This window comes from Lontra canadensis, unplaced genomic scaffold (genome assembly GCF_010015895.1).
Source record: "Lontra canadensis isolate GAN:19392208 unplaced genomic scaffold, GSC_riverotter_1.0 scaffold131, whole genome shotgun sequence".
Lineage (NCBI taxonomy): Eukaryota > Metazoa > Chordata > Mammalia > Carnivora > Mustelidae > Lontra > Lontra canadensis.
In genome coordinates this window covers 3,243,636-3,269,047 of record NW_022631125.1, presented here as the reverse complement: position 1 = coordinate 3,269,047, position 25,412 = coordinate 3,243,636, and the positions used below count along the sequence as shown (strand labels likewise).

At 40.9% G+C, this 25,412-nt stretch overlaps 1 protein-coding gene across 2 annotated transcripts in view; it reads left to right on the top strand.

Annotated features, from left to right (window-relative positions):
- Nucleotides 1–25,412, top strand: part of EFHC2 (EF-hand domain containing 2) — a 184,442-nt gene that overhangs the window by 134,876 nt on the left and 24,154 nt on the right. For both annotated transcript variants that reach the window (XM_032842473.1, XM_032842472.1), the window contains 2 exons: nucleotides 19,945–20,142; nucleotides 22,352–22,444. In XM_032842473.1, coding sequence (XP_032698364.1) covers nucleotides 19,945–20,142; nucleotides 22,352–22,444 — 291 coding nt within the window. The remainder of the gene's footprint in view (nucleotides 1–19,944; nucleotides 20,143–22,351; nucleotides 22,445–25,412) is intronic.

Below are 25,412 nucleotides of genomic sequence, written 5' to 3'. Positions count from 1 at the left end.
AGTTCTTTAAAAAGCCAGATTGGATTTTGACTGGAATTTTGCTGAATTTATAGATTAAAGGAGGGGCATAATTGCTGTATTCTGAAACAGAGATTTCCTGTCTGTGAGGCAAACGTGATAACCACTACACTACGGAAATGCAACTCATTTCCTGTCTGTGAATATGGTATATTTTGTTTTATAATATAGTTTTGTTCCCATTGCAAATATTGTCTTTTCACTTTAAAGTTATATTTCTAATTGGCTGCTTCTGGTATATATGAATGTTACAGACTTTTGTATTTGATCTCATTTTTTCTTTTGAGTTCTGTAGATACTTCTGGATTTTATTTTGGGCCATATCCTATAAACTGCAAATAATGACAGACTTGCCTCTTCCCTTTTAATCTTTATGGTCTTTTCTTTCTTTCTTTTTTTCTTCTTTCTTTCCTTCTCTTTCTTTTTTTCTTTTTATTACATCAGCTAGGAGCTGCGATGATGCAGTATATGAAAGAAGTCGTAATAGAAGATGTCCTTATCTTCTTTCCTGACTTTTACAAAAAATAGATACTTCTGATATTTCACCATTATGTACTCTACTTGTCCTTAGTTTTTGGTAGATTACAGACATTTTATTTCAGTTCTTCACATCTTTGTTCATAAAGGAAATAGGCCTAATACTTTTTCTTTTCTCATACGGGCTTTGTCCATTTTATATATCCATGTTTTATAACATTCTCATAAAATGACTTTCAGAACATTCACTCTGTTTTTCAGAACAGTTTGTAGAAGGTAGGTATTGTCAGTTCTCTGAAGGTTTTGTTGAAGTTGCCTGTAAAAGCACACAGCCCTTCCTTTTTTTCTGGGGTAGATTTTTAACTAATGATTCATTTTCTTTATGGATAATACATCTTATTCCAGATTTCTATTTCTCTGTGGTTTGGAAAACTATATCTTTTTGAGAAACTTTTTTCATTTTGTCTAGTTTAAAAGTTTTATCACCTTTTCAGCTCTTGCACTGTTGATCTGTGCCTTCCCTCTTCGTTTAAAATCAATTTTACTAGAATTGTTTTAAATTTTCTTTTCTTTCTTTTTTAATTTTTTTTAAGATTTTGTTTGTTTATTTGAGAGAGCAAGCACGCATGAGCTGGGGGTAGGGGACAGAGGAATAGAGAGAGGGAGAAGCAGACTTTCCACTGAGCAGGGAACTGAATGCAGGGTTCCATGAGGACCCTGGAACCTTGATCTGAGTTGAAGGCAGACGCTTAACCAACTGAACCACACAGGCAACACTTACTAGAGTTTTTTGTTTGACTAGTTTTAAAAGTAACATTTCAATTGTTAACACTCTTATTTTTGCTTTGTTTTGTATTTCATTATTTCCTCCTCTTATTTTTATTATGCCCTTTCTATTTTCCTTTGTGTTTATTTTCTAACTTCTTGCATTGGACATTTGTTTCACTGATTATCAGTCTTTATTCTCTAAGAAATACACTTAAGGCTGAGTGTGTTTATTGTCCTTCATATGCAAATATTTCCTAATATTGGCCAGTTAATTATTTTTAAATTTCCAAATGTGTATGAGGTTAGCTTTTAGTTCTTGATTTCTCTTTTTATTACATTTAGTTAGAGAATATGGTTTGCATGACACTAATTCTTTGATATTTATTGAGACTTGCTTTGTAACTCTGAGACTAAGTGTTATTTTCTGAAATTTATTTTTCTCTTTTGAAGTTTAACTGGGTTAATACTTCTAGATTTATAATGATCTTCCCTTGACCTTTTGAAGATTTTCCATTGTCTTCTGCCCTCCATTGTGGTTATTGGTTAAGTATCTTAATACAATTGCTCCTCTGTAGTGGTAGTCTTTTTCTTCTCAGATTGCCTTTCTCTTTGTTTTTGGTGTTCTGTAGTTTCATTACAGTGTATCTTGGGACTATTTGTAGCTGTTCAGTTTGAAAACTGCTGTGAGACATTGTCTCATCAAATATCTTCTGTAGTCCATTCTGTTTTCTTCCTCAAACTCCCAATCTGTTCTTTGTCTCTTAACTTCTTGTCACACTTCTCTTTTTTCTCCATGTCTTTTAACCTCTCGTTCATTCTTTTCACTTATTTTTCATTTTGTGCTACATTCTTGGAATTTTCCTTAAATCCATCATCCAGTTCATTGATTCAGTAACTGTACCTTACAGTTCCTGTAAGTGTTTATTTAGTTGTGTGTGTGTGTGTGTGTGTGTGTTCAATATTTCTGTTATTTCTCGTGGCATCTTGTTCTTTTCTTATGGTCTCTCTATGTTTTATCTCTTTAATAATTCTTTTCTCTTTAAAGATTTTTTATTCATTATTTGAGAGAGAGAGAGCCTGTGCATGAGCAGGGGGAGGTGGGGAGAGAGAAGCAGACTCCCTGCTGAGCAGAGAGCCCATCGTGGACCTCTGTCCTAGGACCCTGAGATCATGACTTGAGCTGAAGGCAGGCACTTAACCCACTGAGCCACCAAGACATCTCTCTTTAATAATTCTAAACATAATAATTTCATAGTCCATTACCAAATTTTGTTCTATTGTCCCACATACATGGGGTGCTTAACTTCTGTTTATCTGCTGACTCTCATTCATGGTGGATCATTTCCTTTTATGATTTCTAAGCTTATCTTAAACTGTACTTCCTTCCCACACTACAGTGTTCCTTTGCTCTTTGGGTTGGCCCTACAGAGTAGTTTTGTTCTGTTTTAAACCCTCTTAGTTGGAACTAACTCTAGACTTAGAGAAATGTTTCCAAAATGTTACAGAGAATTCCCATATACCCCTTACCCAGCTTCTCCTAATGATAGCATCCAGCCATAGTGCAGTTATCAAAACCAGGAAATTAACACTGGGACAACACTATAAACTAAATATGTTATTTGAATTTCACCAATTTCTTTCACTAATGTTCTTCTGTCTCAGGATTCTATCTGGGATTCCACATTGCATTAGTTGTTTTTTCTTAGTTTTCTGTGATCTATAACATTTCAATTTCAGTCTTTCTTTACCTTTTTTTTTTAAAGATTTTTATTTATTCCTTTGAGAGCACAGAGGGAGAGGGACAGGCCGACTGTGCTGAGCAGGAAGACTGACGTAGGGCCCTATCCCAGGACCCCCAAGATCATGACTTGTGCCAAAGGCAGACGCTTAACCAAATGAGCCACCCAGGCACCCCAGTCTTTCTTTGCCTTTTATGAACTTGATATTTTTGAAGAGTATTAATCAGTTATTTTGTAGAATGTCCCTCAATTTGGAGTTGTCTCGTGTTTTCTCATGGTTGGACTAAGATTATACACTTTTGAATACTACAGAAATGACATACCCTTCTTAGGGCTTCATATCAAGGGGCTGATGATGGCAAAATGTCTTACTACTGGTAATATTGGCTTTGATCGCTTGACTAAGGCAGTGTTTACCAGATTTCTTCACTGTAAAGTTACTCATCTTTCCTTTTATAGTGAATGAATACCTTGAGAGAATTGATTTGCAACTATGCAGATCCTGCTTTTCCTCACTTTTACTTACTAATTTTAGCATCCAGTACTAGAACTTTCAGAGTAGTTTTGATTTTACCCCTCTGCGTTGGCTTATAAACTGGACTTAATTTCATCTTAATTTCGGTGTTAATTTATTGCCTCGGAGCATTCCACAGTAAATGGGTAAAATAAATTTATACTCCGAATTTTTATTTGGCAGAACATTGACTTTGAGTTCTGCAAGATAACTTTTTTTGGGGGCAGGGGAGGGTGCTCAGAGACTCAGTAGAGAAAAGGTCCATTGTCATCTCCCTTGGCCAACAGGCAGAGTTCATTCATCCTTCTTTCACTTCAGCTGAAGCCCTTTACAGTCCTAGCTTTGTGCCCAGGTTTTGTGTGTAGGTGTTCCAGATTATTATCCTCCTTGGCCAGAGGCCTTGTCTCTTGTGCCTGAATGAGCATTAAAATCCAGGTTCTTACCTGTTAATCGTGTTTGATTCTCACTTCCCCCTTGTGGTACCTTATTAGCTTGTACTACACCTTCCCCTCTGGCTGTCAGCTACCTCTTTGCTTTGGTACCTGCTACATTTTCTCTCCTTTTTCACAAGCTCAGCCAGGAGTTTAAGCTTTAATTGCTGCCTCGTCTACCATTTTGCCACACACAAACTCTCTGCCATGCCATATGGGCTCTCTAAAATTACACTAGAGAAAATACTGACTAGACACATTATGATTAATACCTGTACTGCAGTGGATTTGGCTTTGCTCATGTAGGCCTAGTTAAAATCCGCTCCACTATTTAAAAATCTTAATAACTCTCAGGCTTTTCTCTTTCTATTTTGGAAGCATATCCATTCTTACAGCCTTGAGTTTTATGGGATGCTAGAAAAAATTCTTGGCATTTTAGAATAAATAAACCATATAATGTTGTGCCAAAACAGATAGACTATTTCTTATGTTTCTAAAGAGTGGAAAAAGGACCAACGCTTTTTCTGAGGTTTTATATATACATATATATTTATACTGTGTTTCTTTTATTTCTTTTTCCATGATTATATTCTTGTGGGAGTGGGTAAATCATTAACAGTGAAACGACTGTTTCATCCAAAATTCAGCGTTCTAATGGTCTCTTTTCTAAACGAAGTTTCTGTGAATAAAAGCATGGCTGCTGTGTGGCCATCTAGTTGGTAACAAATGACCAGGCTAGTGCCACCCAAGCTTTCTTCTTTAATTAAGAGTCCAAGTTTTGTTTTAAAAAAGGAGAACAGTAACAAAACGCTAATTTTTTGTTCCACAGAGGGAGAATTAGGATGTAAAAATTATGGTAAACAGAGAGAACGCTGCACAGCAGGGAGGGAATGACACTTGGGCCCCCACAGGGCATGTCCTGCCTGGCCATTTTTTTTGCAACCCAATGGCCTCGGTGTGGAAGGCATGCCTCAGTGTAGTGTTGAACCATGTCCATTTTCATTCATTCATTTAATAAACATATGTTAAAAAACACCTACTCTGTGCCAGGCCCTGTGGAGGCTGATGGAGCTTCAGAGGCCAGTGAGCTGCCCTTGGAGAATGCCACCTTGTCTCTGAACCCCTACCACCCCCCATGGAACCTGACACTGCTGTTTCCGGGCTGTCCATTTTGGGTCATTCTCTTCCCATACTGTTTTGGAGGGGAGGGGGGCCTGTCCTTTGCTGTCCAGCTTTCTCCCACCCCTGAAGACATGGTTCCGATCACTGTTCTTAAGGTGTTCCCAACCACCCCAGTTCTCGGTGACCCCCTGCCTCTTTGACCTCATTGCCTTTCCGGTCAGGGCCACTCAGCACATCTTTTTCTTGCCTCACGCGCATCAGTCGAAGAATCGATGACTTAGTGAATGTATGAACAAAAGCAGTGCCTTTTGTTTGGATTCAATTTTCACTCAGTAGTTAGGATCCTCTTAAAAGGGTATTCCTAGACCAATGTTGGCCTTTCTCGATGGACAATTCATTCTACCACCTCCTAATAATTATAATGATACCTGATACTTACACGCTGCTGCCCACACAAAAGTTCTGTACTAAATGCTTTCTGTGTGACTCGTCCAACCCTCACAGTAGCCCTAAAAAGTAGATACTTTTACTATTTTCATTTTGTAGACAAGGTAGCTGGGACACAGAGAGCTTAAGGAACCCACCCAGCATGGCTTACTAACTTGCAGAGCTGAGATTTGCACCAGGTGGTCTAGCAGTTTTGTCATGAGTTAAGATTTAGAGTAAAACTTGCTAAGGGTGACTCCTCATTCTGCCCCTCTAATGCCTTACAATCCTCACCTGTGAGATGAGACTAATTCAGGAGATTACTGGGGGAACCGAATGAGTTAAAGATATGCCAAACACCAAGCCAGTAAATACCCCATGATCTTAGCTCCATCCACTCCCCTCACCACTAGCCACGTGAAATTTCCACGTTCTGAGCCTGGAAAGCATGAGTATGCTCCTGGATGGCCCAGCAGCCTTGAGATCTTTGCTCTCACTCACTGAAATCTTTTGCCTTGCCTCTACCCTTTCTGGAGGTCTCTCCTCCACAATGGGGGTGATGGGGGTGAGGACGGGATGAGGAATTGCAATGATTCAGGATCCCGCAGAGGGGATGGAAAGAACCATAGGAGAAGCTCACTACCCACCCCTCCCCGCCCGGGACATGGAGGCTTCTCCTCCCTCTGGCCGTATTTGCTGCCACCATGGTGGTTCATCAGGCTTCCGGGAAGCTGAGGCATGAAGTAACTGTGGCCAGCCCCTGCTGCTGGCCCCTGGGAGAGACCAGAGTGTGGCCTGGGAGGGATTGTGCTGCAGCCCCCAGTACTGCCCAGAGTGGGGACCATGGCCCCAGAAGCAGTGAGGCAGTTAGGTTTTTGACTAACAACCAGCTTCCCTGTTTGGTTTTCTCTTGACTGACTTCCTGCTCATTTTTCCCTTTTTTTTTTTTTTTTTTGTTGAAATGTCAAACTGTGAACAGATTAACATATTTGTTTGATTTTTTATTTAGAGCCACAGAGGCTTTATCAGCCTATGGATTTCTTGTATTACTCTGAAAACCGCTATATTTAGGCCTAATGTTCTATGGTTACACACTAGGATCCATTACATAATTTAAGCACGGGGTGTTTAAAACAAGAAGCCAGGAACAAGTTCTCATTATATTATCTGGATTAAAAATGATTTCTCACTGATGTGGCAAAGTTTAAAAGTTCTAGCCACTGTCAAAGTGGAGGTGGGTGGCTGGCCTAGGTTGGACCCGTGACTTCTGATTCAGATAAGTGATTTCGCTGTCATCCCAGTGCTGCCTCTCCCAAGCTCAGAATTCTTCATAGAAGACCAAAACAAATCCAGAAATAGGCCTCTGCAATATGTAAGAAATTTTCTAACTTTGTATTTGGATAAAGAAGTAAATCATTGTGTTCATTAAAGTACTTCTCCTCCTTTCTTTTCTGATTTACTTCCTGGCACAAGAGAGCCAGTTGCTTTAATGAGAATCTGTCAATTGAGCATGAGTCTACCCTAAGGCCTTTAGGTGATTAAGTGGTCCTAGGGAAGGGTCACAGTTAGAGATGTGCAGATTGTGACCTGCACAGCTCTGGGGACACCAAGCATGGAGAGCCTCTTTTGGAGTCCCTCTGTCAGTGGTTGGGGTATGGAGACAAGGCTCCCAGCTTTTACTCTGCCACTTAGCCTCTTCTTTCCCTGTCAACCCCCACCCAAATTTGGCTTCTTGGTCTCCAAATCAAAAGCTTGTCTTCCTCCTCTTCTCCCTTCTTTCTTCCCTCCCTCTTTTCATGTTGACTTGGGTACGCTTATTGAGGGTGGATATGATTGGATCCCTCCTTTCTTTCACGGCTCCCTTCCCCCACCGCCCACCAATATGCACATACCCTATCTGTGACAGAGCCTATCGAATCTGGTGAAGCACAACCACACATCAAACACCCAGAATGTTCTAGAGACCTCTCTGTGAGGCTGTGTAAGTGGAGGGAGACTAAGCTGTTCAGTACAGGAGAAGCAATGTGGATTCCAAAAATGCTTTATCATAAAATTGGTTTTTGTTTAACTATTTTTAGGAGATCGTTATAGTCACAACCAGATGTATGATGGTCTCGGCAAGAGTAGGCCGTTTTGAGCAGCAGACACACCAAAATAGGGAAAGAGTTGTGTTAAAAGGTCCAAAACACATTTTTTTTCTGAATTAAAAATTAAATGGGCCATCATAGGAGACCGGACATTGCAGAAAACTCCATAGTAAGCCAGAGAACTTGCTTTAGAGATAACTCTCAAACAGGGTGATGTAAGAAAGGGATTAAGAGGATGAAAAAAAAAAGAGAGCAGGATTGGAGGGAGGGAGGGAACTAAAGGAATAATCGAAGATAATTATTTAAGAGAAATCCTTTTCTTAGCTAAAAAAAAAAAAAAAATCTGGAGATTGAGAGAATTCACTCTGCTTGAAGCAAAATATATGAGAAGAGATCACTAAATATCCCAGGGTAAAAATGTACAGGTCATATATAAGGAAAGAATCTCATAAAGAACATTAAAGCAAAACCTCAGCAAAGCTTAAAAAACAGCACCCCCACCAGCAGCAGAACCAAGGATCTAAAAAGCAAAAAGAATGAACACAATGAACAGGTAACAGAATGAACAGACAATGGAAGGAATCTTCAGTGTTTTGAGAGCAAAAAAATTGGGCCCTGGTTGTTTGTTGTACATGGGAACAATCGAAATGTTTTCTCTCTCACATATATACACACGATTATACATCCCGGCTCCAAGGTAAAACGTTATTTCAAGAGGTGAATGATATTGTCACAGAAATTTAAAAGGATGATGACATGGATTATGCCACAGACAAAATAGCCAAGTCTTAGCAAGACAGAGTGGGGAAACAAAGGGCTGAATTCTTTTTTTTTTTTAAAGATTTCATTTATTTATTTGACAGAGATCACAAATAGGCAGAGAGGCAGGCAGAGAGAGAGGAGGAAGCCGGCTCCCTGCTGAGCAGAGAGCCCGATGCGGGGCTCGATCCCAGGACCCTGGGATCATGACCTGAGCCGAAGGCAGCGGCTTTAACCCACTGAGCCACCCAGGTGCCCCAAAGGGCTGAATTCTAAACATTCCATCTTGAGAGTAAAATCTTATATTTCATCCTTATCTTTGGAACTTAGGTAGATCTAAGATTAAAATATTTTAGGGCAGTTTCAACTTCACCGAGATAGAATGGTAGAATCTAATCATTTCACAATGCATATGTATATGAAATCATCATGTTGTATACCTTCTATATATAATTTTGTCTGTCAGTTATACCTCAGTAAAGCTGGAGGATAAAAAAGGAATTCTGGGGAATGGGACTGGAGATTGGAGCAGTGAAGAGATTCTTGTACTTTTTGAAATTGTACCGTGACACATTCATTTCTGATATTAAAACCTATTATTAAGAAAAAAAATTTATAGACAAGCACAGTGTTCCTTTTTAGAAAAAAAAAAATTGCAGAACTGAAGAGCAAAGTTAGTACAGTCTTCATTGCAAAGGACAAATAGCAACAGATGTTATACATGAAAAACCGAAACTAAAAAATAAGATGACAGGGAAAATGAGTCCAAGAGAAGTCTTGACCATCAGTGTAAACTCCCTGATCACCGTTAGAACTGTTAGGACACGTTCCACCTGCCCAGGGTTGGCCTATGATCACAGTTCTTTTTCACTTTCCCATTTAATTTCTTGAGGTCTCATGGGCCATATTACCAGGAATTCCTCTTGAGGAATATACCAGTGTATTCCCCCTGAGACCTCTCTCTACCCCTTCCCCCTTAGTTGTCCAGGAACCCCAGGAGGGTTACATCATCCAACGAAGATGAGACCATTGTCAAACACCGCTGCTGTGGCTCCCTGCGGTCACAAGGCTGCTGTGCGAGGCTGTTCTGCCAGGCTGATGGGTGCCATTTAGCTACACAGAAAGTCAAAGGTTCAGTTTTGCTGCTATTTTAAGTTGGGAGAGACATGATCATGTCTATAAAGGCAAAGGGAGAGGGCCAATAGGGACCAAGAAAGCAAAGACACAGATGACAAACTGGGCAATTGATGGATCAGTGAGCAGTTAAGGGTGGGTCGAGACTCAGGTATGCCTTTTGCCATTCCCTCCAATGGATGTTTCAAACGTTCTCTCCTTTCACCAGTTTCCTCCCACTCATGGTACAAAACCTCATCTCCAGGTTAACAGAGGCTGTAGAGGTCCCTCCCGAGATACAGACCTCCTCCATGTCCCTGCATCCATAACTTGGCATTCTTCCTTTCTCATCTCAGTAGAAAAGGTGTCCCCCCTGCTCTTCAAAGCTAGCTTTCATGATGGCCTTGTCTCAGCAAGAGACTTGGAGCCCATCCTCGGCTCCATCCTCTTGCCCCATCACCCCTGCACCAGCATCCCTCACTGGTGTGCCAACCCTCACGTTGCTTTCTGAGTGCTCTGACATCCAACTCTCTGTTGCCCTCTTGTTCAACACTCAGGAGATTCCTCTCACCTGCAGAAGAAAACCCAGATGCCCTAACATGGCACCTCATGTGCCTTTCGTGATTGGACCCCACCTGCCAGCTCTCTAACCCCTTGTTCCACTTCCTTGTATTCTAGTTATCCCAAGAATCCTGACCATCTGGGTTCATATCTTGGCTTCACCACTTACTAGCTGTATGCCCTTGGGCAGTTTGCTGAATCTCTCTGGGCCTTAGTTTCTCATCCATAAAATGGAGATAATCAGGAACGTCTGGGTGGCTTAGTAAGTTAAGCATCTGCCTTCTGCTCAGGTCATGATATCTGGGTCCTGGGATGGAGCTCCGAGGAGGGCTCCCTGTTCAACAGGAAGTCTTCTCCTTCCTCTCCCTTTGCCCCTGCCCCTCATGCTATCTCTCTCTCAAATAAATAATCTTCAAAAAAAAAATGGGGATAATCAAAGTTCCTGCTTAAAGGGTTTCTGTGGGAGAGATGAGTTCCTGCTTATGAAATAGTTGGATTAATGGACGCCTTCATGCATAAACATGAATATACAGTTAACCACCTTTTTTTTTCTTTTTTAAAGATTTTATTTATTTATTTGACAGAAAGAGACAGAGAGGGAGCCCAAGCAGAGGAAGTGGGAGAGCGAGAAGCAGGCTTCCCACTGAGCAGGGATCCTGAGGCAGGGCTCAATCCCAGGACCCTAGGATCATGACCCAAGCCGAAGGTAGATGCTTAACAACTGAGCCATTTAGGAGCCCCCTATAGTTAACCACCTTACCCAATCTGACAACACAGTACAGTAGAACCATCTGAACACTAGCGCTAAGCCCTTGGTAAATGTGAGCTCCTATTGTCCAGTCTTTGTACAGCTCCTCAGATGTACTATCCTCTTGTTCTCCTTGAACCTTTAAGGATACCATTCTTTCTCCCATTCCTCCAAGCTCCTTTCCCTCCTTGCCCTACTTCTGTGACTGGTAAATTGTCATTCATCTTCAGGCTCTGCTCCATTACCATCTCTGTTATGAAGCCTTCCTTATTTCCCCCTACATGTATATACATGCCAGACTGGATGTGGGGTACTCCCTCTAAGCTTCTAGACATATCTTTATTGCAACACCCCCCCCCCCCCCCCCCCCGCCGTTTTTTACTTTGTTGACTTGGTTTTCCTCTTGGTTGGTGAAGAACTCTAGGGTGCAGTCACTGAGGGCTGGGAATTGAATCTAGTTCATTCCTCTCTTATTCTCTATCAGTTGATGTTGCCTGACATGGAGTAAGTACTCAATTAGCTTTTGTCAAGTGAATGAATAAATCCATAGTTAAGGACATGTTCAGACAGAACACAATGTGAGATAGATAGTTTCTTAGCAAATAAGAGATGGTCAAGTTTATTAGTAATCAAATCATTATGAATTAAAATGAGACATCATTTTTACCTGTGGAATTAGGGAACACTTTTAAAAATGATAATATCTATTCCCATGGACTTTCTCTTATTGCTGGTGTGAGAGTGAAAGCAACTTAATGCCATGTATCAAGATTTTTAAAAATGTCTTTTTTTTTTTTTTTTTGCTCACCTGATTGTACTTCTGGGACACTATACAAAGTAAATTATTTTACTTATATATTTATTTATATTTTTAAAGAGAAAAAAATTACTTTAGATGTCAACTAAAAAATATGTGAGGAGGGTACATAGTTTTTTCAAAATTATTTTGCGAGTAAGCAAGCCAAAAAAAAAAAGGTCACTGCTTCTGTCTCTGGTGCCCATTCCCTACCCTTTACCACAAGACAGCCAGTCTCTTCCTTCCTCTGTGGTCAAAGGGAAATCATTTTAAATACAGACAAGTGTTTACACATGAAGATGTTAATTATGACATTACTTATATAAAAATTTGAGAAAAACCCCCAAAATATCCAATAGGGTGGTTTAGCATTTTTGTTTCAGAAGAATATGTGATAACAAAGAATGTATTAGTTAAATGAAAAAAAAGGCCATCAAATATGTTCATAGATATTAAGAAAAAGAAAAAACAATTAAATACCCATGCATAGAAAAGAGACTGCAAGGAAGTATACCAAAATGTTTACTTACTTGGTTATGTTTGGGCAGTAGGAATTTGTTTGGCTTTTTTCTTGCTTTTATTACTAACCAAATTCTCTATATTTAGACATGTGTTCCTTTTATAATGGAGTAAAGCCAATAAATTCTATATTTTAGAGTGTGTGTTCGGGAAGAATTAGGACTGATTGTATTCTATTTGATATGTTTTGATATTAGTAAGTCTTGAGTTACTAAATTGATTGTAAACACCTGGAGGGCACCGACCTAGTCTTGTTGAGCTCATTGTTTGATCAATAAATACCTGTGGGCTTCTATGGGGGTGGCCTTCCATGTAAGGTCCTCACTCCTTGCCCCTGCCCATTGTCGCAGGGACCAGGATGGCCTCCAAAACATCTAGCAACCAGTGAGAAAGAGTTAAAAACAAAAAGCCAAACAAGCGAGGTTGGCTTGGAGACAAATTATCCTTGAACACAGGATGGGTGTTAGCCAAAAGGAAGGTGCTAGAAAATGAATAGCTTTGCTTATAAATGAAATGAATATTCATTCCTTTCTGCCCACATTGCAAGTTAGGCACGATCATCTACACTTTTCATTTGCTGCTACCAAAAAATCTTGACATAATTTAAGAAACAAAAAACACTGTTGTCCTAGCCTCTTTCAATGTTAATTGAATGGTATTGTGCCAGATTGTAGAAGAATGATAGAGGAGTGGCCTTTAAGGGTTTCTCAAATTGCACCTCTATGAGGAATATTGTTAATAATCCACAGCAATTGCTCTTAACAACATGAGAATATCTCATTTTTTGTTTGGCTACACTTAAACAGCCCCAGAGTTGAGTGCACCAAGACATACTGAATTTCAAACTAAATAAATCAAAATTACCATGTACATTCCACTACATGTCAAAACAGGAAAAGCCATAGTATTTGATGTGAAATGAAGATTAGAAGAGCAATAGAGAGAAAACTAGAAGCCTGCTTTCAGTTGGAATAAGAAAACAGGGTCAGTGATTTTCAATGCAGATGTACTTCTTTTGGAGAAAACATATAAAAAAGTCAATTTACAATGCAGATGAATTTGGCAGTAATTATGATACTGTCAAAAGATTCTTTAGTTTCCAGAGGACTTATTTCAGAGTCCATGGTGCTTGCTTGTCATTAAGAGCTTGACAGGAATCAGAGGAATTTAAAGCTAAAATGTTAGGTGCCATTGTCAATTTAAAAAATGACCAAGAGGAGGATAGAGCACTTTGTATGTAACAGGGTGAAAAGGGGTGCCTAATTTGATTTCTAAGAATTAAGCAGTTGTGCAGTTTCTCAAATATATACATTATCTAAAAAAGGCACACCTGGAACTCATTTACTTTATCACTTCAGACTCAATCCTGAATATGACTTATTAAAACAAGTGTACCATGTTCCTTTTACATTCTACAGATGAATTCTGTGACTTTAGTCATCAGAAACATTTCACATTCTTCTAAGATAAACTTGCTTCAGAGAAGTAACTCTTTCAGTTCAATATAACTTGAAACTATCTCCATTGTGGGATTATGAGAGAAATACAAATTGTTATCATTTATTGGGCATTCAGGGTTCCAGGCACTAATGCTAAATGTTTTTTTATACCTTGCTAACTTAACCCTTGGTTTTCATTTATTCAGCCAACTACTTACTATAGAAATATTACTATGTTCCAGGAGCTCTTTAAAGTGTTGGAGATTTAGCCGTGAACAAAATAGTCCTGTCCTGTGGAGCTTATGTTCTAGTTGGGGGACAAAGATGATATACAGAATAAGAAAGTAAATGGTATACCAGGTTGGCATATGATGAATGCTACTGAGGAAAAGGAAGCAGAGAAGGGGTTAGGGAATGCCAGATTTGTGGAGGGAGGGGGTCACAGTTTTAAAAAGAATGGTCAGAGAAGGCCTCATGGAGAAGATGACACCCAAGCAGATGTGAAGATGCCCTACAGGAGGTAAAGGACCAAATCATGGAACTGTCTTGGGGAAGAGCCTTTTAGGTAGAGGGAGCAACAAGTGTGGAGACCTTAAAGCTACAATGTACCTGGCTTGTTTGAGGAAAAGCAAGGAGTGCAGTATGGCAGGTACAGAGGGAAAGGAGATGAGGCCCAAAAGGTAGAAAAGGGGACATCTCGTCAGACATCACATAATGAAACTTCTGGGTTCTTCTTCAGGAGAGATGGCAAGCCCCTCAGAGGGTTTTAAACAGAGGTATGACATGACCAATGAAGCCAATGGTCTTGTCCAGTTTCACAGGTAAGAAACAGAACTTGGGAGAAGTTAGGTAATTTACCAAAGTTATTATGTGTTAGTGAATTAGTGGGGCTGGAATTTTAATCTGGGTCTATATAATTAAAAGCTCATACTTTTCCCATTAAACCACAACTGCACCTCCCAATTGCAAAGAGGTTTATAACCCAGGCTGGAGTAGGTGATATTCTTAGTCTGGACTTGACCTCGTGTTTCCCTTTTCTCTGAGGTTCTTTGGCTTCTCTGGCAAGGCTACCATGTTACACAACTCCAAGGGGTCATCATTTATACCCTAAGTCTATAAATGTACTCCCATCTGGACAATGTCCAGATGAAGTGACCATATATCATGACCTTTTTCTCCAATGAGAACATAAATGGTTTTGAACTACGGTTAGGCTGGTAGCAAAATCCATTTGGTCAGACATTTGTCCTGGTCCCACTTTGAAGCATCTCACTGTCTCTCCTTCCTCTGACACTTACTCTACCAGCTGTTTCTACCACCTTCCACTCACTGTCTGGCAACACACTGGTCCAACAGTATGGTGGGCTGGGATGTCAGTGACGGAAAGGCAGGGTTTTCTCTTCTGCGTGGGCAGCTCAGGCCCACAGTTTATAAGAGAAAACCTGAGGGACTGTAGAACATGAGCATGTATGTCTGGCTTCTGATTAGTAAATTGTCATCAAAATTGCTGCTTGGTTTAATTTAGGCTGAACCAGATTTTCTTATAAGCCTTACAGCATAGAGCTTTGATTCTTGAGCCCTTGTTTACGTTGAAGCTATTTTTTTTTAAGTTGATAGGAAAGTTCTTGCTTAGACTTTACCGATTTAACATATAAGGAAATACCCTGAGATTCAGAGCTTTAAACTGAAGTTTTTATTCATTGTTACTTGAGTGGGTGACTTTAATGGAATTATATCTTGTAAAACTGCTTAGCATTTCATGTGTCAGAATTCTGCCTGGTTACTTCAATACCCTCGAGCAGTTTGGCATTATTTTTTGACTCTTATGACTTTAGTTACGAAAACTAAGAGAAAATCATGGCAGCATCCCTTAAAGGATTAACCAAATAATACTGTGATGATCCATATAAAATATTATTGCCAGGAACATAGTACAATGCTGAGTAAAGGCAAAGATGATTGCCATTTTGAGTTTTTAAGATCAGCACTAGTAATCACAGAACACCAGATAAGTACAATGAAAGCTCCTTTTATTTTATTTTTTTTTTAAGATTTTATTTATTTATTTGACAGAGAGAGATCACAAGTAGGCAGAGAGGCAGGCAGAGAGAGAGGAAGGGAAGCAGGCTCCCTGCTGAGCAGAGAGCCCAATGTGGGGCTCAATCCCAGGACCCTGGGGTCATGACCTGAGCCGAAGCAGAGGCTTTAACCCACTGAGCCACCGAGGCACTCCTGAAAGCTCCTTTTAAAATGAATTTTCATTTCCCTTAAATGAAGGGGCAGGAAGCACTAAGATCAGACTTTGCTCTCAGGTCATATTTCAGGTTCACTTTGAAGGTTTAAGTGAGGAAAGGCTATGTGTGATGGAAGTTGGATCTTTGTTTTTGTGACTGTTGCTAGCAAAAATAGAATATGCAGAAAACCGTGTGGTGGGTCCTCACTAGGTTAAATACAGAATTCCAAAGTGACCCAGCAGTTTTACTCCTGAATGGATACACCCCCAAAATTGAAAACAGGCATCCATACTCAAACTTGTACATGAATGTTCACAGCAGCACTATTCACAAGAGCCCAAGGGTGGAAACAACGCAAACGTCCATCGATGCATAAGAGATACCCCAAATGTGGCACATTCATACAATGGTATATTACTCAGCCCCAAAGAGGAATGAAGTACTGATACAGCCTGGATGTGAGCACGAAAACATTGTGCCAAGCAGAAAAAGCCAGACACAAAAGACACTTCTCCATGATTCCTTTTCTAGGAAATATCCAGAACCACCAATCTACAGAGATGGTAAACAGATTAGTGGTGCCAGGTGGGGAGAGGGCAGGGAAGAAGGAAGAAAGGAAAGTAATGAAAATGTTTTGTAAGAGACAGATGTGGCGGTTGCCCAGCATTGTGAATGTGTTAAACGCAACCAGCGGTACGTTGTATGTTCCGGCTATTTTTACCACAATCCAAAATAAGGCGGGGTGAGAAGATCCCTTGTTCTTGGTGAAGCCCATTCAAGTTTGACTCCTAAAGAAGGGGACACATGGCAAAGGCAGGGCAGAGTAATGGCGGCCACTTGAACTCTGCAGGACAAGTCTTCCACTTCCTGGTTGGGATCCCCAGTCCTGGGACCCTGCCTCATGTGGGGACAGTGGGCACAACTGCCACACCAACATCCACTCCAGGGCCCCTGGTGTCCCGTGTGACCAGGGGCCATTTTAAGTCTGGGGCAGCTTGTTTGAAACCTTCACATTAAAGACATTGGAAGCGGGGTGGTTACTGAGCTGTTTAAAACCCAAACCTGCAGAGATCCAGCAGATAGAAACTTGAACTGCAATGAGGCCAGGACAATTTAAGCTTATCCACTGAAAAGGGAAAATAAACTTTTATGACCTTGGGGTGCTAGAATAAGTTTAGTGAAAGGTAGGTGGGAAGTTTCTAGTTAATGCTGCACATGTTCTTGTCCCTTGTCCTTGCAAGTGTACCACTTGTCCTTCTTCACACTGTTTCTAGCCTCAAAAGGAAAAAGCTCTCAAAGGGTTTTTTTTTAATGATGACCGTGAAAATAATATTTGTTTATTATAGAAGTTCAGAAAGAACAGAAATTCTCATATATACACGTGTGTCTGTGTAAAGAAATCTCAGAGATCAGGGATAATACAGATATTTGGCATGTTTCCTTTGTCCTTTTTTTAAAGTAAATTCCAGTTAGTTGGGTGCCTGGGTGGCTCAGTGGGTTAAGCATCTGCCTTTGGCTCAGGTTGTGATCCCAGGGTCCTGGGATCGAGTCCCACATCGGGCTCCCTGCTTAATGGGGAGTTTCCTTCTCCCTCTGCCCCTCTCGCCTTCTCTCCCTCTCTTGCTTGCTCTTGCTGTCTCTCAAATAAATAAATAAAATCTTTTAAAAAAATTCCAGTTAACATACAGTGTCATATTAGTTTCAGGTGGACAATAGCAATCCAGTCCTTCCTTATATCACCTGGTACTTATCACAAGTGCCCTCCTTAATCCCCCTCCCCTGTTTCACTTATGAATATAGGGGTACTAGTACCTTCAGTTTCAGTGGGAATCCTGAAACTGAATTTATCAATATAGCATGGGTACCTCTCATGCCAGTAAATACCAATCAATAACATACTCTTCATGGTTGCATAGCGTTCCATTTTATGCATGTGACATGACTGATTTTTCCATGACCGGTGTTCTAAATAAGCCTGGGGCTTTCACTGAAGTGGTTCCTCTGTGGTCGCTTAGTCCTTTCTCATGGTTGGTGACTCAGGGTTTCTGAAATTATTTTCTGTTACCTGTTTATGCTGATCAATGATAGCTCTCAAAGCAGAGGTCATAGGCAATAAAGGGAATAGAGGTCTGTAAACAATCAGCTCAAAACCCACAACCTTTAGGCAACTTGCCCTGACTGAGCCCCACTCCATCCACTCATTCTGTCTTCTGTGTTCCAACAGAAGAGGGACAGAAGAGTATGTGAGTGGACGGGCTTGGAGCCAGACTGCAGGGGTTCTCATTCTGGCTTTCGGGAGGTTGGGCATACTCAGTGCCTCTGTGTTCTCATCTATAAAATGGGGATGATAATAATGGTCCCTATCAGGGCGACTGGGTGGCTCAGTTGGTTAAGCGTCTGCCTTTGGCTCAGGTCATGATCCCGGGGTCCTGGGATTAAGCCATGCATCAGGCTCCCTGCTTAGCTGAGAGCCTACTTCTCCCTCTGCTGTTGACCCTGCTTGCGTGCTCGCACTCTCTCTATATATATCAAATAAATAAAATATTAAAAAAAATAATAGTCCTTATCCTGTAGGCCAAATGAGATGATCTGTGCCAGAAGTCCCTAGCAGCACAACAACTGGCACCCAGCTAGTACTCCCTAAAAGGCAAGGGTTATTATTATTACTCAATTCATTCAAGCGGCCCTCCTGGTGTGTGGCATTGGGAGCTCATCTGTGTGTGCCAGGATGCCTGTAATAGGTTAAAGACTCTGAAAAGCTCAGATGCCCAAGTGACTATACAGTGTTTCCTACACAGGGAACCCCCAGCTAATATTGTTGATTGATGGTCTGATCCAAACCGACCTGATGCAATTGTGGGATCCTCTTGTTTGAATTTGGTTGGTCTTGATTTCCCATTTAAAAAAATAAATAAACAAAAGGAAAACAAAACAAAAAACCCCAGAAACCCTAAGAAGTGGATATAGGTGAAATGCAATTTCTTCAGATATGTCAACATCATAGCCGTGGGCTTTCCTACATGCTAAGGAAATTCTTGACTAGGAGAGCTCAGAGATCTTCGATGATCGTGATAATGACAAGAAATACATAAAAGCACTAAAAGCCATTATTCCAAAAGACAAGTCTATAGCCAAAGAGCAAATAAAATCTTGTCTTTGGTCACTTAGCTGGGATTCTTGGGAACTGAATTACTCTCAGTAAGTAGAGTTTCTCGATGGTGGAAGCTTATTCGGTTGCTATTTTAACTATTTTGATGTCCTTCTTTCTTACTCGTGCTGCATGGTTTATCGCTTTGATATAGAGACTGTATTGAAAACAGTCCCACAAATTTGTTAGGTTTTGAGTCCTTGTTGTTAATGTGTCATTGCTGTCATTTTTTTTTTTTTTTTGCTCTGCCACATAATTTTAGTGCCATTTGCCTTCGAAAGACTCAGACGATTCCTCTACACAACTCTTCACTTTTTACTCTCTTCTCTCACTTTTTCCTCACTGGCAGGGTGTGTCAGTCTTAGTTTTTAACTGCAGAAATGTTTCTGATTGCATTCTCCAACTCGAAAAGACTTTCCAAATGTGCTGATTTATAAATTTTATACCATGGGAAACCAGAATCCCAAGTCTGTTACTATTCTGTGTAAAGTAAGATTAATAGGCATTGAATGAAATCATGTGTCTGGTGACAGGTTTTTTGACCATTCAAGGACTTTGAAAGACTTACTGTCCGGTTACAGGCTCTTATCTGGTAGAAGTTTGACTCTGGGCAAGATGCCATTGTATTTAGAAACTATAGTGTTTATGGTTTTCCCTTCTAGCCCTGGTATTTTCCTACTACTCCTAAGTGAAGTAGCAATTAAATTGAAGGAAAATAGTCATCTGTCCTCTATGCAGTTGATAAAAGTTTTACAAAATAGAATTTGGATTGTTTTCTTAAAAGATTTTATTTATGCATTTGAGGGAGAGATAGAGAGAGGGTATAAGCAGGAGGAAAGGCAGAGGGAGATGGAGAAGCAGACTTCATGCTGAGCCGGGAACCCAACACGGGGCTCAGTCCCAGGACCTGAAGAAATGACCTGAGCTGAAGACACACTTAACCAATGAGCCACCCAAGTGCCCTGGAATTTAGATATTTTTAATAGAAAGAGAGTGAAGTGTTCTTAGATGTAATTTCATGAGCAATTTCTCATTTTCTTTACAGAGACATCATAATGAGTCTGACTGTTGGGAAACTCACAGACCATGAAGTTATAACCCTTGCCCGTCACTACCAGGTGCCCGAGGACACGAGGCCTGATATGAATGTCCTAATTGCACGGGCCCATGAACAGCTCAAGAAAAAAGCTTTTGAGAATTTTGAAAGACTCAATGCTATTTGTGTATACCAAGACCGAGAAAAGTAAGCTTTCATTTTATCAATTTCAGTAAATCATGTAAGGTTCTGCAGACCTGAGTAATGAAGGAATTTATATTTTATCCAGTAGGGCAAAAAGAACACTGAGATGTCCCACTATACTCCACTCTAGACCAAATGTACTTTATTTTTTTTTAAACAAACTTTATTTTTATCACATAGAATATTAAAAAGTTGTGCACTCAAGGGTTGATATTTAATAAGGTCAGTATTGTTACCGCTTCAACAATGAAGTGAAGGGCTTATGTGGACCAGGCTTTTTTTTTTAGAGAAAAACTGTGGTGATGAATTTAATGAGTACTGGCACAGTTTGGTGTCACTGTCTTGATTCCTGATAAGCACCAGCAATTTTACCCACCGGTGTTTTTGCACCATTAGTACCAACGTCCACCCAGTGGAAAATGCCTAAGTATTATTACAAAACTAGTTTTGATTTTTTTTTTTTTTGCTAAAATGTCAACTTTACTCACATTGGTATCAATAAAACATGGTTATCACAAAAATCCCAGCAACATTCTTACAGAAATTGCCAAAATGATTAAATTTTTTTTTTTTTAAGTCTGGGTTGTATACAGCACTCTTTTTTTTTTTTTTTCCAAATGTACTTTAAATCATTTTGGGGAGGTATTTGGGTACTGATATTTCATCATTATGGTGAGCTTTGTTTGTTGATGGAATAGGGAAGGTCCTTGTATCTTCAAAAAGATAAGATGCCCCTTTCCATTTCCTTTTAATTGGTTTCTAGAGGCTTTCAACTGAAACATAGTAAATCCAGATGTTAGAAGGTTTAATCCTGAAATATCTTTTCTTACATTAGTTTGTGATCACCGGGATTTATAAATGTGTCTTTTCTAATACAGACCACAGGGAATTTATAAGTAAACTTTATTTAGAATTTCTTTGAAATTATTTCTTCTTGAAAATATGGAAGCTCAGCATAATCAATTTCTAGTACATTTACCATGTTTCTATTACTCTTTATTAAATCATTTTTATAAACTGGAGCCCCAACTTAATAAGTTTTGGTATTCATCTTACCCACAGACTTGATACTCTGGGGGGGAATATTCACCAGGAGTTAGAAAATCTTACTCCTAACTCTAGCCTCTAGTTTTCCTACTATGAACCACTGATGTTTCTTTGCCCCATGACCCCTCCCATCACCCCCAGACCCGAAGTTTGTACCCAAGTGGCCAGCTTGCCTCCCCTAAATATCTTGAAAGACCTATAGTTTATTTTAATGTTGAACATGATTGTTTTGCCTAATCCATAACACATAGTTGTTGAGTTTTTGTAAAGGTGGTATTTTTCCTTGAATCTTTTAAAACTTTCTGGAGCCCCCCGAGGCTGTATGGCCTGAGCTTTGCATGACCCCAGCCCTGCCTTCCACTCTGGTGGTACCCCTTGCCCAGGGTGAGAAGTGTGACCCTCCTTTACTAAAAGAACACCTCCTGGGAATGATGGGGCTCCTTGATCAGACAGCTCTGAGGTTCTTCCAGATCTGACAGGCTTCAGTTCTAGACACAAACATTCTCCCATCATCTTGTAAACTCAGTGTGCATAAAGCAGCTCTCTTTCCTTCTTACTGGTTCTGATTTTGCCTGGTGCCTGGGAACACTGGCTGAATGAGAACATTGGACAAGCATTTCTGTGCCCCTGGCAGGCTGGGGAAAATGGCTGTTGAGCTGCTCTGGAGAAACCATCTGACAAAATTGAGGTGAATGTTAAAGCCCCAGCTGGGGCCTCAAGGTTACAAGGTTTGGGTCCAAGGAAAAGACTAGAAAAACACCCTCAAGTCATACAATACTTGCGTTGGAGGCTCTAGATGCCTGTCAAATTAAGAGATGTTTTCAAATATCAGAACCAGTTTTGACTAGTGGTCAAGAAGGCAGATCGATTACTTAGAGCAACACTCATGGCTGCACCCTTAAAGTGCTGTACTATCACCAACCGAGAGTCTGAATCTTGATGGAAAGGCCTTTGGAAGGGCAGAATCTGGTCACTTCTGAAATGGAAAAAGTCGTTGAAAAGCAATATGACTGTCTTTCCTTACTGTGAGTTCTAATACCAATTTTTGTACTCATTTTCATGTGCGGACTTTAAGGACACATCTGTATTTTCTTTCCTATAGCATGTAATTGTGACTCAAGAGACACAAAATATAGAAAGACCTGTTTACTTTGTTTTAATGCAGAAAAAAAGTATTACCCAGCAAATACATCAGAAGGCTGTGCAAGTCCTCCAGGTTACCTTTGACCGATGATCTTCTGGCATCCATACTGTCTGGGTAAGCAAGAGCTCCAACGCTCAGGGGGTTTGTCCTGCATATTTTTGTTTGGGGGAACTATTCCTGGTTGTACATTGACCTTTAAATATCCTTGATTTACCCTTGACTGCTTTGATTATGTTATTGATAACACATCTCCATTTAAGTGTTACAAAAGGAAAAGCTGGGCATGATTTTGAATGTTAGCCTACTATGAATTGCTGTTTTATCTTTTTAATGTTAAGACACACACACACACACATATGTATACACAGGTTCCTGGGACAAAATGAAGATGTCTAACTTCATTGGTTATGAGGGTATTAGATCTAAAATTCAGGACTGGTTTTTCAAAGCAGTAGTTTCTGCTGGCTAAAGACATGCAGGAAGAGGGCCTAGTGTTATCACACAGGGCTCTGTCCTACTAGAGCACCAGATGTAAAGTGTGAAGTTTGTGATGTTGCAAAAGGAAAGCACAGTGAACTACTTTCTAAAGCACTGGGCCCTCCTGCTGAACGTTTACTTTCAACTTCTGGCACCACCCTCATAGATATGCAGACTCTGGTCATCGTTTTTGGCTTCTATGACATTATCCCCAGCCCCGCCTCTGACTCACTTATCTTGGTAAGTCTGACATTTTGGACTATGTTCTAGGCATTGTCGTCATTCACAGAAGACCTCCCCTCAGTTGCTTTGTGAGAACTACTTTATGAGTTACAACTCATATCCTCTTGCCTCACCTGAGGAGGCTGAGGTTTAGGGAGATGAGGTGTTTTGCCCAAAGTCGCCCAGTCTTCTGAGAAAAGCTGTGACTTAATCCCTGAACCTTTTAAATATCCATCCCCTGCTTCTAACCATTTTGAATTAGTGTTTGCAAATAGCCAATAGATAGGAACGTCTTGACAATTCTACCTCCTTCCTATTCTTTGCCATTCCCACTGTCTTCCCACTTTCTTCTCCATTCCCACTATCTTCACTCTGGTTCAGACCCACAGTTCTTCTTGACTCTTCAGGGCCTCCATGTTGGTCTTTCTTCCACCGGCCTCTAATTATTTAAATCCGTCTTTACAGGTCTTTATAGGTTAATACCCTCCAAGAACAAAAATGTCATAGTGCTGCTCTTCTACTCACAAACTTTCTGTAAATCTCTTTGCTCCTTAAAGGAAGACTGAAATCATCAGTTCTGAACTCCTTCGCCGCCTTCTCCATTGGGAGGCTGAGGGTTGTCATTTGGAGCAATTGTTCTTAAGCACGAGCTGGAGTGCGGTGTCCTCATCTGATAAAAAAGGAACAGATAAAACTAAATCCTATGCAGGAGCACTAGGGTCAGAAGCATCAGAAGCGGACTCAGGAGGGCCAATCCAATTGGAGGTGTGCATTGAACTGACCCAGGGTTATTTTCTGGATTGTCATCTCCATTTGGTTTTCTTTGCTGACATCAGTGTGACAGATAATTAGTTCATCCTGGCGTAAAGGACTTCAGATGAAATAGGCAGGCCTAGGAGTCTCGTTTCTTCAGTTATCACATTCCCAAAGCCACATGGGCTGTTTATTTATTTAACAAGTGTGAGCAGGGAGAGGAGCAAAGAGAGGGAGAGAGAGAATCTTAAGCAGGCTCCATGCCCAGCGCAGAGCCTGATGCACGGCTCGATGTCACAACCCTGAGATCATGACCTGAGCTGAAATCAAGTCGGATGCTTAATGAACTGAGTCATCCAGGTGATCCTCCACATGAGCTATTTAACATTTTTTAAAATGATTTATTTATTTGAGAGCAAGAGTGAGAGAATGTGCACAAGCAGGAGGGGCAGAGGGAGAGGAAAAGAAAATCTCAAGGGGGCTCCCTGCTGAACAGAGCCCAATGCGGACTCGATCCCGTGACCCTGAGATCATGACTTGAGCTGAAACCAAGAGTCAGACACTTAATTGACTGTGCCATCCAGGCACCCCTTGTGCAAGATTTTTGACCTGCCCAACCCTCCAATTCCTTACCTCTGAAATGATATAATACCTCCTTCCTGGAAGTTCTGAGGGTGACTTAAGATAACGTCTATAAAGCACCCAGCGCAGCACCTGGTACTAGGTGGTGATTGGGGCCTAAGAGAGAAGTTGAAGTCAGGGACCACAGACCACACACACTGACTTAGAAATGAACTGGAAGAAACTTGTCTCCTTCTACACAGAGGAAGCCTTGTTTTCAAACATTTGGATCTGAAGGCGTTTCGCACATTAAGCGTCTCCAGTCAGGAAGCTGTGGATATTTATTAGATTATCTCTTATGGCCCCAGGGATGTGTTGTCCTGGAAAGTCCAGTGATGTGGGAGCCTGGCCTCTGGAGGACCTAGATGTTTCCTCTCTAACACCGAGGCCACCAAGTCCTCATCCTCTCCTTTTCTCAGCAGACTGTTTCGTCTTCACCTTTACGATTTGACATGAAAGGCAGAAAGGCCTTTCCGCGATTCGCTTCGGAGACATCCCAGGCTCAGCGCGCGTCCGCCTCCAAGCCCCATGTAGCTTTGAGGTCGTCATCCCCCTGAGTTGCTAAGCAGGCTCTGTTCAGTCTAACTCTGCCTCTAATTGTGCAGTGACCCTGCTCCTCACTGAGGGGAAGCTTCAGACTAGTCAGATTAGAAAATGTCTCATTCCCAGTCCCTTCTCCCTCCAATATGCCCTGCCACGATGTGGGTCACATGCTTGGTGTTTTGCATCATCTCCGCAGATTCCTTTCAAAGACGCCCCTAATTCCTAATGGACCCATCAGCCTGCAGCTCACATTTAGATTCTGCATTCTTATTGTTCCCCACAGACTCCGCAGGGCTTTCCAGAGCCTTGACCAGACTCTCCTTCTGCACAGCCCTCCTGTGGCAGGCTGAGCCAGAGCCCCTCTGACGTCTGCCGTCTCCGGTGGGAGGCAGGCCTGGAGTTTATTGTTTTGGTTCAGTGCACGCTCTGCCCAGGGGCAGTGTTACCTGCCGCAGGATGTAGCTGG